Raw genomic sequence first — 15,719 nt, 5'->3', positions numbered from 1 at the left:
CCCTCGAATCATTAACTTGACCTGAATCGGGAACACTCGCTCTTCTCAAAATAGGGTCGGAGACTCGACTTGTGACTTGGTCTCCACCACACCCACCGATCTGATAAAACATTCCAATATCTAATATCCCCTCACTTCTATCCCTGACAAAACCTATAACCCTTTTGTAGAATATCATGATCAATTTCTCCTTGAGTCTCACGACTTAAGCTGATACTACCTCAAACTAGGTGCACACGACCTCACACTCGAATGACTCACACATGCTTGCAAAACTCATACCCAAGCCATTAGGGCCAATTAGGTCTAAACCAAAACTAGGAGCATCCTTATCCATACTAATCATAATCATAAACTTGAAAGAGATGGAAAAATGCAATAAACGAACTGTAGTATTATACCACACTATTTATTATCTACCAGTTCCTTAGTAACCTTTTCGACTCTTCCTGATTCCCATATGGATCATGTGCTTCCGGTAGTACGGGCCCATACTACCTTCCAAACCTATCCATACTCATCCCAAGAATTGTATCAAGGTTCCCAAGTTACTATTCACTATCAATACTTAACGTTCTAGTCATATATACATGTGATCAGACGAGCACACACCACTAATCTTCCTAGACTTTCCTTCTCGGATTCTTCTAACCATATATTTCACCTCACCCTACTATCCTACTAGGAAATAACTTTTACGAATATCGATTAACTATCTTATGAATAGTAACTACATGCATCTAGAATTAAGCAACCCTTCAACTGAGAGATCTGGCCTACAACGATTAGACTCAAATAATAGTTGCGCAATATGGGTAAACGAAATTGTCTGAGACTATTTAATTCTAGGGGAATGTAATCCTAACACATTCTTTTAACATTTAACTAATATCAATATACATTTCAAGAAAATCAGTAGTTAAGTAGTTAATTGAACATGAAATTCTAGCACCCTATCTCGCATAAGATCCTTAGTCCACCCACTAACATGTAACATCATGGTAGGCAAACTACAAGCTACTTAGGTGGAACTAATCATATCTTTAACACACACACACACACATATATATATATATATATATATATATATATATATATATATATAAGCATGTACACATTTTCATATAATCATTAAATAAAGCATACAATTCAGTTTCATCACGTAAATCATCATATACTATATCACTTAAACATACTGGCTAACCGTGGTGCTCGAATAATTGGAAGATATGAATGCTCTCTCCCGAGGCATATGACATTTTTCTTCATTTATATTTTCAAAACTGGTACCTTTCAATTTATTTTGCTCATAAAACAATTATTTTCAGAAAACTCATAGAGGTTTGAGTCTAAACACACTAAGAGTATGTCTAATTCTCTCAAACCATTGCTCTGGTACCAAATTGTAACATCCTAAAATCAACCATAATTTTTTCGGAAAACAGAGTAAGAGTTATACCAAAAGGCTTTATGCATAACCGTTAACAAATCTTAAAATTATATTTTCATGTTACATCAACATCATTGTAATAAAATGTTAAAGCTAAATCTTATATTGAACATATCATAATATAGAGGTAAAAACCATATGTCATGCCATGTCACCCTTCAAGAAAGTCTAGATATCTCAATCAAGTCAGCTCATTGCCCTTCGAACCTGAAGGACTTCAACTAAAAACATAATGTAGCAACTGTAAGCCTAAGGCTTAGTAAGTAATCACAACACTCACCCATTATACATATCATATGCAATACACAAAATAACACATATTTTAAGTAATAAGTCACATTTTAATTACATTCTATGACATATAACTAAACACATATGAATGCTAGCATTTTAATCACTGGTCAAAACTAGAACGTCCCTTTGAAAGGCTATTCTCTAATTGCCCTACATGGACCACCTACCCATATTGAGACCTTTAGTGATCGACCACCTACCTATACTGGGACATTTAGTGGTCTGGATATTACACCGCCTACCCACACTGGAACCTTTAGCGGTCTAAATATTACACCACCTACCCACACTAGATTCTTCAATGGTGTAACGTACACATATAACATCACATAGTCCATATAATAAGTAAGTTCATGAGAACTCACCTGAAACAACACAACATAGGATAAAACCACTGAGGATGCTAAGATGGATTGTCCCGCTCGGTGAATACCTACAATCATATAAGTTATCCATACTTAGCCTATATATGAAGTATTACTGAATAATAAACCATAATATACTTCTTGTTCACTTTTATTATTGTTATAGCAATTGGTTTGTGGATCAATTTACCCATCTTATCCTCATTTCTTTACAAAATTAAAAATATATAAATATTTAGTGTATTATGATTAATTATAATATTAAACCATTCAAATATCATGGGATATAAAAGAAATCTTAAAGTTAGCTCACTTGTGAATTTATTCATTTATAAAAATACACGTCTAAGTTTTATACAATATATTCGTAAATAAGTTCCGATAACTTAGGTAATGTTTGTTTTTTCTTTGCACATCTACGTGGCCTCTTCTGTCCGCGCCACGCAAACCACGCGCAGACATTAGCTTTCGCAGACTGTTTGTTTTTTTGAAGACTGCAAACCTAAAAATGCTTGCGCGCCCTCTTCTTGACGCAGATGTGGACCAGAGTCTTCTAACATCTTTAGACATCTTCTAGCCTAAAATAACATATATATCTTTATTTTTTTTTATTTTTTTTAATTTATATTTTTTTCCATCTTTATTAATGATAAAGAATTTGAAAAAAAATTACAAAACTTAAAAAAAAACGTTCGACGATACAAACATGATATTTTTGACAAATTTATAAATAAAGATTTATTACAATAATAGTCGTTGAATTTGTTTATATAAATATGAAAAAAAAATCAAAATATATTCATACAATTTTTATTTTTATTTTTTTATACAATAATACATAAAAGTTGATCTAGATTCGTTAATTATTTATAACAAAGTCATAAAAATATTAAAAAATCACTTTGAAGTTTATTTAGATTTCAGTTTATTTTATTAGCTCACAGATGTTAACAAAACAAACATTCTTCTTTTTTCAGACTGCAAATGTTTGGTCCATCTCTTCTACTGCAGAAGTCTACAGATGTGGTCCGCAGACTGCAAACATTTTTGCCTTAGAAAAAACAAACAACACCGTATTGATATACTCAAGTGACTATACTAGTAAATATTAATCATGAGTTATATATATATATATATATATATATATATATATATATATATATATATATATATATATATATATATATATATATATATAACTGTTCAATCGAAAACATTTCTTATTGCGAGAACAAATTTAGCCCACACAATTTTTGTAAATTAAAATCATTAAATAATATTAATATAAATAAAAAAATAAGTGAAAAATAATTAAAAAATCTACTAATCAACACCACTCACCACCCAAACAACACCACCCACCACCACCCTCACTGCTACCCATCACCAGCACCCCCATCCACCACCCATGAAAACCACTACCCAGCACCACCATCACCACCCGCTACCGCCAACCATGACCACCACCGCCCCCGCCCCCCCACATCACGACCGACAACCAGCACCCATCACCAACACCACCACTCCCACCCACCATCATCACAACCACCCATCGCCACTACCAACCACCCATCACTACAACCTACAACTCACTACCACCACCCACCACCACCACCGCCCGTCACCACTACTAACCACCCATCACCACCACCCGCCACCACCACCCCCACACACCATCATTACCCCCACCCATCACCACCAAACACCACTACCACCCCCACCACCAACCACCAACCACCATCACCACTACCATCAGAACTACCACCCGTCACCACCACCGGAACTACCACCCGTCACCACCACCACCACCACCCCCACTACCACCCACCACCATCACTACCACCCATCACCACCACCACCCATCACCATCACCCGCCTCCACTACCCATCACCACCACCCACCAGTACTACTCATCTCCACCACCTAATGTCACCCATCACCATCACCACCACTACCCCCATGATCGCCATCCCCCATCACCACTCGCTACTACCACCAACTACCACTCGACACCACAACCCGTCACCACCCAACACCACCACCACCACCACCCACCTACACCATACACCACTACAACCAACCACCCATCACCACCATCCTCACCACCACCTACCAGCATCATCACCACTAGCCACCATCATCACCTACCACCGTCCACCACCACTAACATTACAACATGCAACTACCACCCTACATCACCCACCCATCATCACCACCCTACATCACCCACCAACCACTACCACCACTAACCTACCTACCACTTGTCACCCCCATCACCACTACAACCACAACCACCCCCACCACCTATCACCACCCTCCCTTACTTTCACCACCACCTATCACCACCATACCACCATCAACTACTATCAACAACCAAATGTGATTTAATTCATATAATCACATAAATCATGTTTGATTATATGTATTTAGTCACATAAATTACATGTGATTAGATATATAATCATATATGATTATATGTATCTAATAACATATGATTTATATAGACGAGATTCAATTTTATGTTTTCCATTCAATAGTTTTTCTCTATGATTAGATACATTATACATATAATCACATGTGATTAAATACAAAAACTATTGAATCCAGAACACGAAAAGAAACGTATCCACATAAATCATATATGATTAGATACATATAATCACATGTGATTAAATATAACAACTATTGAATCCAGAATGTGAAAATGAAACTTGTCCACATAAATCATATGTGATTAGTGTTTGGTTTTATGTACTCTAACACTCCTATGGTGCACATACAAACCTAATGCTTTGGACATACGTTTTCTCTAGTTATACATGCAACAAAAAATTATCCAAAGCATGAAACCTACGACTAGCATACAATTTGATATTTGAATCATAAAACTAGTAAGAAGATAACCACTTTGTTGTAACTTGTTGCATTTGGCCCTTAAGAGCTTAGAACCTCAAGTGTGATGCCTCAAATGGTTCACAAAACACCATCAACAATTCGAGAACTTGAGAGAGATGTTATGAGGCACTCAAAATCGGTTATAGTATCTCTAAGATCACTAGTGTCACCAATTTTAGGCCAATGGGTTACATATATATAGTGTAGAATTCAAGAGTCATATGTAACCCTAATTCTTAAACTTAGGCTTATGATCCATAATCCATATGGACTAACTCTTCATGGATTCTTACATAAACTTAGCCTATCATGGATCAATAGCCCAAACCATATGTATCACTGATTTACATATTCAGTCCCCGTTAATTTAATTAGTCTCTTTTGATCACTAAATTAATTCCAAATTAAATCTGGATCAATACCAATTAAATAATATGATTTCACAATTAATATATTATAATTATAATATATTAATAAATCACAAATAACATCTTTCTCAAATATCCATCCTATCATATTGTTCTAGAGAGTTGCAACCAGAATGGACCATGCTTATATTGGGTCAAGTATATACTAATTATAGTTATAGGCTTAGACACCTAATCCAACAGTCTCCCACTTGGATAATTCTAATAACTATAATTGCAAGTACGACTTGAAAATCCGATTAGCAATCGTAGCTCTCAAAAAGACGGTTGTTGAACGCTGATCTTATTAGTAAGGTGTCCATTAGATAAAGGGTCATATATTCCTCCATTCTAGATATCGTATGGACATGAGACATGGATTACAATCATTCTCTTTGTCTAGGTGTTGTTTCCCGATTTCAGATTTATGACGACCGACTAATTGAACAAATCAAATCAGTCCGGGCTTGGCCAAGCGCTTAGGGTTGTCATCACTAAATCATCGAGGGGCCCACATATATTGCTTTTATCCCTCTTAGGGTAAAAGGAATGAATAAACTATGACTCATGTGCTTGCTCTATTTACTCATCAAATCACACACAATGATACGTTTCATAACACCGAGTTACTGGTGCGTTTACATATCATCAATGTGCAACCGACTTGTAAACTGCAACTCATATCTCTCCATTTCAGGAATATAAGATATTATCGTCTCATGATCATTCGTGATAAAAATCCATGAAGTGCTTCAAATAAGGGTGGGTTAAGTCCAATACTCAAATCTTATTATAGGAGTACTCATGAATACTGCAACAAAATTGTGCTATGTCTAAACACCTTTAGACAATCTACAGACCCATTCATGACAGTCTAGCTTCATTAACTACTTCCAAAGTATGATCGACTATGGATAGTTTGAATAATTTTATTATTTGGGAAGTCAAAACATGCAAAGTGAAATAGAAGAATAATCGAATCCAATATGGTCTCAAAACTTCTGAATATAAATAAAACACATTTTATTTAATCACCATATTAATTACACATTATCCATTGTATAATGTTTTGATTTATCAACTTTATACTTGAATTAAAACAATAGTTATCCCATGCTCCAAGCATGCACACTATGTTTACCTATGGTCCTTTCTTTGTGAAATAGATCAAAAGAATACATCTCAATGAAACTCATTTCACAACTCCAAATCTTTATCACCAGTTTAAGAATGCCAAATTCTTGCCACTATTAGAATGTTTCAGATTCTAAACTATTATGCAATGATTCCCTTCGTAATGTCTAGGTACAGAAGTCACAGAGACTTTTCCAATGATATTACAAAGTATTCCTTTGGAGATTGTTACAAGAAAAATTCCATGGAAGTGAAGTCTCAATTTCAAAGTACATTCCGTTGAACATCTTTCTTGCATAAAAGTTTATAACTTTCACATAGACTGTTAATATCCAACTCCCATTATGGAAACATCATATTCGCCATATGACAATTCATTATTAATAGAATCCTTTCTATTCATAATAATGTCAATATGGTCCAATCATCACTATACTTTGAACTGCCCACAAGCGACCAATCCTTGGCGAACCTTAGATTGTCCTTGACAGTTGTTTAACCACTTTAGTCATATCCGGTTCTAGTCCTTTTTCCCTCTTAATGCCCTAGGAATTTGGAAAATTAGAACACGTGAATATTATAGCACATGCAATCGATCGTATACCCGAAGTATATAGGACACGATTCATAATGTCTTACATAAAGACATCACACTTGACCAGTCTTTTGCTATAATATTTTCATATATAGAATTTTCAATGTTGAACCACTTCAACATGGTATTCGTATATGCTCATGACTAAGCTTGATTAAAACTTCAATATAAACCTTTAGATTTGAAATGAAGTATAAGTATCCTCTTCCTTACTATAGCGAAACAATTTTCCAAAATCTGCAGGTTTGCAATTTAAAACTTTGTTTCCTTTAAATGGCATTGCTGACTCGCAATGCTTAGTATAATAATCATGCTCCCACTATCATGATAATTATATACTTACTAGCATAACACTTATGCTCCTACTAGCTTTGACATGTACCCAGAAATTAGTTGGACTTCTAGAAATCAATGCTTATTGACTTTTAATAGAAAGCTCATATGTGTGTCTAAACTATTCAGAACTTACAAAAATAAGTTTCGAATGTTCACACTATTTTCCATTTCTTACAATTCGAACTATGAAGAGGGATGTCGTTATCATAATCGAATTTGGGAACGTAATTAATACAACTACTATCTCCTTAAAATCTACTTAGCGAAAGCGTTTCCTCACAATCATTTTCATGAATTGGAGAAACCTTATGACACTTAGATTTTTGGTGTATGTGTTCCTATCCATGTGAAACTGTCATTTCCAACCATTATGATTAGATAAGGTCTATGACAAACTCAACCTCATATGGACTGAACTTGTTCAATCTTAATTTCTTGCCACTTGGAAACACAAGGGCCTACCATGTCTTCCAAGTTGTTGAATAGCTCATCTTTACTGATCAATGAACTTTCACTGATCAGTGTGTTTTGCCTTATTCATTCAAATGAGAACTCATAGAACTGACATGCATAGTCAACTTTAACAGGAATGAGCACATAAACAAGAATATGTAAACATGATAGGTTACAACCTTAAGTCGTGAGCTAGTGATACACAATAGGTTTATTCTTGATTAGTTCCTGAAACTTTTCAAGATATTTAAGACTCCCAATGAAAAACACTTCATACAATTGGTCTTAGTTGGTCTTTGTCTTAAAGACATCACAACTACCAATTCTAAATTTGTTATAAACCTACTTAAGATATGTCACTCAAGGAACAATCTTGGAGTATGACTCTAAGACTTGATTTTGGAACGAAGTATGACTCATCTTCTTGATTTAACCATTTCAACAATTCACGATTCCTTTTCTTAGCCATACAAATGCACTAAGATGTCCTTAGAGGATCAATTGTGATATGGTTCCATAATCACTAATACGATCATAAAACACGATACTAAAGTACTCTCCTTTCCTTTCAGATTAGAGAAAATCTTATCTTCCTGCCTAATTTGATTCTTCTTATTCTTTCTTCCATACATTGAAACTTTTTCAATGATTTAAAATTACACTTAATCTTGTAAGCTTAATCATATTTACTAACCTCTTAGTAAATCATGACGAATAGTCTTGGAAGACCTGATCAATGCACAACAATGTATACTTAACCTCCTAGTCCTTCACTTGACTCACATCTTTATGTAAACAAGGAATTAGTCTTAATTTCTCAAAGATGAAAATTATCATTCATCATACAATACAAGTTGCATGATTCCAAGTTTTTGTCTAATCGATACTTGGTTGATGAGAATCTTTCCTTATTTGGTAAATTTAGACATTACCACAAAAGAAAGAATCAAACCCATATTGCTAAAGAATAGATACATACAAAAATCAATTTTCACAAATGACATTGTAAGGAAATATAAGATAAAATAAAAAAAAATTATTTATAAAATTTCGGAAAATCTTGTCCTTACAATGCAAATACAATTGAATACTATGTTCCTATATATATCCCTAAGCAATCTATCATAACTCCTAAGCAGCAGCATAAAAATCTAATCATCAAACCATGTGATCGAAATCCATTTCTTTGCGATCAAACTCAACTTATTCTTCCTTTAAGCTTCCTTTCTCTTCTTTGATCCTCAAGCAGAGTCAAACATTTTGACTTTACTATCCTTGTGGTTTTTCAGTTAGATAAGGCAGCTTCGCATCCAATTCCCCTTCTCTTGGCAATAGAAACAAACAGACTCTTTTGGAATGATACACGGGACGATCTCAGACTTATCCTTTCTCTTTACCATTTGGTCAAATGATTTGACCTTGGACAATCCCTTTCCATTGGGAAGATATGACGTTTCTAGACTTCCAATGTCGCAATTGTCAATGTCCATGGAAGTTTAGGAAGTAGATCTTCCAATCAAATTTTCTTTACTAGTGTGCCAAATCATTTATGATTCAGCAGCAATTAGCAAATAGGTAAGATCGATAATGGTCACGTCATGGTCTGTCATATAGTAATCTTTAATGAACTCACTATATGACTTAGGAAGTGATTGAAGAACTAAGTCAACAACCAACTTCCTCTAGACATCAACTCCCAACATTCCCAGCCTATCAATTTGTGGTTTCATCTCCAAGACATGTGCATACACAAACCTTCAATCTTGGTGTTTGTTACCCAATAGGGTTTGAGTGACCTTGAACTTTTCAAATCTTTGAACATGTAGGTTAGGGAGAACTATTGTAGGAGGCGGAGGAAGAGAATCATGATTTCCATGATCCAATCGTGGGACATCATCTTCACGAGGAAAGCTTTTTCCAAAAGATTCGGGAAGACCATAGTTTTCAGAACTAAACATCTACAGGGAGAAATTCGAGTCAGTTGATTTAAGTCCTTAGTATAACACCCAAAATGAAATATTAAGGCCAGAACCCAACACAGTATGCTACAATTCGGAAGAGTGATGCCGTAATCCAATTGTAAAATATTTGAAGGTAAGTAAATGACGATTTACCAATTTCCACCATGAAAAACGAAAAAGAACATTAGCTTTTAAATGAATTGAAATTCCTAGATTCTTTGAGATTCATTGAACTTTTCAATGATATGTTTAATCTCGATTATTCCCTTCAAGTTTGTGGCTGGGATGTTGAGGATCACAAACAAGGTGTGAATAACCATGAAAATGTGTTTGGTACTCTCGATGTTACATATCACATAATCTATGTGTCGGTTAACCACACAATCTCCATTGATCTATGATTAACATCAGCTACCCTTTTCCACCCTTGCTAGTCCCAAATTAGTGTGTCGGTTAACCACATACGCTCCACTAACGACTTAGCAAGATGCTAAGTGAATTTCATGGAATAGCACTATTTTCACATTTTTCATAAGTAACTAAGATTGGAAATTTATAAATCATTTACTTACTTAGTATTTGTAATTATACTTTTAGTGGAAGTTTGTGTCCTATCTTATCCGTTCGGCTAACGACCCTCCACCAATCAAAGAAGCAGTGGGTGAGAGTAGACACCCATTCCACTGCCATTTTATAGGCAGTTTCCTTATACCCCCCTTAGACCAGCTTCGTGAATTAGACCTACTAATGGTAAGACTGACTTGTTATATATATATATATATATATATATATATATATATATATATATATATATATATATATATATATATATATATATATATATATGTATGTATGTATATATATATATATATGTATGTATATATATATATATATATATATATATATATATATATATATATATAATTATTAAACTTATAATTTTATATAGTATAAGGGTGTATTTTACACTTTTAAAATACTAGGTGGTTTAATCTACTAATAAATTATACTCTTAATTTAATTAATCTTAAACCATATTATTATTATGGATTTATTAATCTTCACTTTTAATTAAACACTTTAATTAATTTAATACAATCCATAAGAGTTAACTTGAAGTATTCAAAAGAAAATTATTAAGGTTTAAAATATAAAAATTCAAAATTAAAATTATTTAATTAATTTTTTAAGTTATGAACCTAAGAATTGTACCTTTTGAAAATTTTTCAATATTCCATAAATGTGATTTTTCAACTTTCCAAACTTGAGGGCAAGATTTGTAACTCTTGAAAATCTTTTGAGTTCCAAAATTGATAACAAGATTTGTAACTCCATAAAAAAAACTTTTAAGTTCCAAAACTTGATGCCAAGTTTTGTAACTCCTAAAAACATTTAGATAAAATTTTAAAACTAATAAAATAATCATAATTTTATATTTTTATAAATTTGACATAATGCAACTCTTATAGCAAGATAACTTCAAATTAAAATATTACAAACAATTAGCATATCATATAAACTAGTAATAATTTCAAGTTTGACAATTTATCTTTTATTTGGATGGGATAATAATCACCATATCAGAAAAGACAGATTTTATGACACAAAACAGTTTAAGGTAATGATCCAAATCCGTTTCTGGCAAAAAAACTTAAAAATCTGCCAACAGACTGTTGAACTCACCGAGTCGGATAATGGACTCGTCGAGTTCATGATGAACTCATCGAGTTCATGAGTGGACTCGACAAGTTCACCCTGGTAGAGTGCAAAATTTCATTTTTTCCATCTTTGAACAATTAGCCATGCATCAAATATAACAAAAAACAACCCATGGCTCTGATACCACTGTTGGGTTTTATGTACTCTAACACTCCTATGGTGCACATACAACCTTAATGCTTTGGATCTAAGTTTTCTCTAGTTATACATGCAACAAAATTAATCTAGAACCTCAAGTGTGATGCCTCAAATGGTTCACAAAACACCATCAACAATTGGAGAACTTGAGAGAGATGTTATGAGGCGCTTAAAATCGGTTATAGTATCTTTAAGATCACTAGTGTCACCAATTTTAGGGCAAGGGGTTACATATATATAGTGTAGAATTCAAGAGTCATATGTAACCCTAATTCTTAAACTTAGGCTTATAATCCATAATATATATGGACTAACTCTTCATGGATTCTTACATGAACTTAACCCATCATGGATCAACAGCCTAAACCATATGTATCACTGATTTACATAATCAGTCCCCGTTAATTTAATTAGTCGCTTTTGATGACTAAATTAATTCCAAATTAAATGTTGATCAACACTAATTAATTAATATGATTTCACAATTAATATATTATACTTATAATATATTAATAAATCACAAATAACCTCTTTCTCAAATATCCATCCTATCAAATTGTTCCAGAGAGTTGCAACCCAAATGGACCATGCTTGTATCGAGTCAAGTACATATCAATTACAGTTATGGGCTTAGACACCTAATGAAACAATTAGATTCATATAATCACATATGATTTATGTTGAAAAAATTCATATTGAATCGATTACACGATAATGAATCATGTCCACATAAATCATATGTGATTGGATACATATAATCATATGTGATTATTGGTATTTAATTAGATATGATTCTTGTGGACGATATTTATTTTCACGATTTCATTTCAATAATTGGTCTTGTGTATTTATACACATATGATTATATATATTTAATCCTATATGATTTGTGTGGACTAGATTTATTTTCACGTCCTTGATTCAATAGTTGTTCTCGTGTATATAATCACATGTGATTATATGTATTTAATCACATATGATTTATATAGACAAGATTCGATTTTTTTCCAAATAAAATCATATGTAATTTGATACATATAATCATATATGATTAAATATATTAAATTTATTTAATCACATTTGATTAATATGGACAAAGAACAACTATTGAATCAAGAACCCGTAAACGAATTTTGTGCACATAAGTCATATGTGATTAAACACATATAATCACACGTGATTATATACATGAGAGAAAACACCAAGAACGTTGGCACAAATTGTTTTTGTGTTCTCAATTCAATAGTTGTTGTCATGTACTTAATCACATCTGATTATATATATATATATATATATATATATATATATATATATATATATATATATATATATATATATATATATATATGTATGTATATAATCACATTCGAATTATGTGGAGAAGATGTGTTTTGGCATTATCGAGACAATAGTTTTGGTATATTCAATCAAATGTGATAATATATATTTAATCATATATTATTTATGTGGATATGATTAATTTTGTGTTTTTGATTTAATAGTTAGTCTTTTGTATTCAATCACATATGATTATATGAATTTAATCATATGTCATTAAACCCTCTTAATATTTTATTCCCTTTATAAATAAATAAATAAATAAATAAACAAATAAACAATGATTAATCATATCTTATCCATTAAACATACTATTATTATTATTCCATTAAAAATACTAATATTATTAGTTTAGATATAATTTATCATAAAATTAAACTATAAAGATAAAGTAAAATTATAGTTAATCTTATTTCTCTAAAAGTTAACCAACATTACTAATAAGTCAATATTTATATATGTCTTTCCCACTTTCAAAAAATGGCAAACATCTAGCTATAACCTAATTTTATAAACAATGAACCTATAATTTAAGATATAAAATATTAATATCTCTTTACCAGTAGTGCTTGACACGTCATATAGAATTTTTTATTTTTAAAAACTTAGAAATGTCCTTTCAAATCTCAGGCCACGGTCAAGCTTTTGAGGTATTACTTTTTCAATAGTTGAGATGTCATAGTGGAAACATCATTTTTTTTAAATTGCACATCGTCATCTTCAACGTTACACCACAATTATCGGACAACCATCATCATACTGCCTTCTTCTTCTTCTTCTTCCGATCCGGTGAAACTAGATATGGCGTCCGGTAAGTGAGATCTGGAAACCAGACCAGATCGGGAAGCTTTTTGCCAGAGAGGAGAGGTGGAGGGAGGAAGTTCGGTGAGAAAAGAGACAGAAGAAGGTCGTTCGGGGTGGCGCTTAAAGAAGATGAGCGGAGGCGACTAATGAAAGAAAAAAGAAGGTAAATGGAGAAAGAAGGTGATACTCACAATTCTGACGTACAACGACTGAAAGAGAGGGAGGGAAGAGGAGGTTGCGTGGTGGTTTTGGAGGCGGCAGTCGGAGTCTTTGATTCGAGATCGAGACACCAAACAGATACATATATAGAGAGAGTGAAAAAGCAGTTGTACGGTGATTCTGACAATGTTAGGGTGGTTTCGATGTTATTACGGTGATTCCGGTAACGTTAGGGTGGTTCTGGCGTCATTACGGTGATTTCGGCTTCATTTCGACAGGTTCGGTGGAGGTTCGTTGATGGTGATGGTGCCTTGAGAGATATGTAAAGACACAAAGAAGAGAGAGATATGTAGAGAGAGAAAGAGGACATAAATATATATAGATAGAATGTTTAAAAGTTGTTCTCAATGATTCTCGATATAAAAAATTTTCTCATTTGAACACACACACACACACACACACACACACACATATATATATATATATATATATATATATATATATATATATATAAAGATATTATTTATTATAATATAGTTTATATGAAGAAGGTGTTGGCGAATTTATGAGAGACAGATGTGGTGTATACGTGTTCTGTCCGTATCATCTATTTACTTGGAGTGTTGTCCAAGCCTTGGTGTGTTGTCCAAGTTATTCTAGAACTCCTTGAGCTATAAGGAAATTCTACTTTGATAGGAATCCTAATTATTTAGTATATATAGATGTTAGGTTCCTGTATTTGTTATCGATTGAAGTTTTTGAGTAATATTTCTTCAATAAACAAACCTGCGAGTTTATGCAGTAAATGCTTTCTGTTTACCATTAATTGGTATCAGAGCTAGAAGGAGAACTCGTGAAATCTCTAGCTGTTCAGAAATCGCTACCTGTTCAGAAATCTCTTGTGGAGAATCCGAGCAGGAAGTTAAATCACGACAATTGAAATTTTCGTGCATTAAAGATTTCCTGTTCGATTATTATGACCTGTTTGCAACTAGTGTGGTGAAATCGACGATTTTTGCGTTAGTGAAATTGGAGATTGCTTGAAGCCCTCGTGTGAAGAAATTGTTCATAGTTCTTGTGTGGAGAAGAATCGCTATTGTTCGATTTCTCGTGTGGAGAATCTGAACAGCAAGAAACATCACGAAAGCAATAAAACCTATGACACAAGAAGTGAAACTGCGTGTTCTTAAACCTGCTACAAATCGTTGAACGTATTTTGCCCTAAAAAAACTTATTTTTGTTTGACTTTGCGTCCTTGTTCACATCCTAAGACGTGCTTGAGATCTATACTTGGTCCAACATTTGATTTGCCAATAATAAACAAATCGTGTTTTGGAATCTAGATTAATATATATATATATATATATATATATATATATATATATATATATATATATATATATATATATATATATAAGATGTGCTTGAGATCTATACTTGGTCCAACATTTGATTTGCCAATAATAAACAAATCGTGTTTTGGAATCTAGATTAATATATATATATATATATATATATATATATATATATATATATATATATATATATATATATATATATATATATATATATATATATATACTTGAGAAATTTTCTTTTGCTTATACTTAAAGCAAAATCAAATCAGTTTGTTAACTGACAAGTAGTCTTTAATGAGTCTTTTAATTGTG

General features: G+C 32.7%; 1 protein-coding gene across 1 annotated transcript; it reads left to right on the top strand.

Moving 5' to 3' along the window:
- Positions 1-3,565: 3,565 nt before the first annotated feature.
- On the top strand, positions 3,566-15,239 carry LOC128127361 (uncharacterized). The gene is made up of 2 exons (XM_052765835.1): positions 3,566-3,901; positions 15,045-15,239. Exons 1-2 carry the CDS (start codon positions 3,566-3,568, stop codon positions 15,237-15,239), a joined length of 531 nt encoding a protein of 176 aa, XP_052621795.1.
- The last annotated feature ends 480 nt before the right edge of the window (positions 15,240-15,719 follow it).

This window comes from Lactuca sativa, chromosome 7, assembly GCF_002870075.4.
Source record: "Lactuca sativa cultivar Salinas chromosome 7, Lsat_Salinas_v11, whole genome shotgun sequence".
Classification (NCBI taxonomy): domain Eukaryota; kingdom Viridiplantae; phylum Streptophyta; class Magnoliopsida; order Asterales; family Asteraceae; genus Lactuca; species Lactuca sativa.
This window is presented reverse-complemented; position numbering and strand designations above follow the sequence as displayed.

Bases quoted from the DNA above. Each gene is read 5' to 3' on its own strand.
- LOC128127361 (XM_052765835.1), top strand. From the start codon at position 3,566: ATGACCACCACCGCCCCCGCCCCCCCACATCACGACCGACAACCAGCA. The intron at 3,902-15,044 runs GTCACCACCACC...GTTTGCAACTAG, and splicing joins CACCACCGGAACTACCACCC to TGTGGTGAAATCGACGATTT.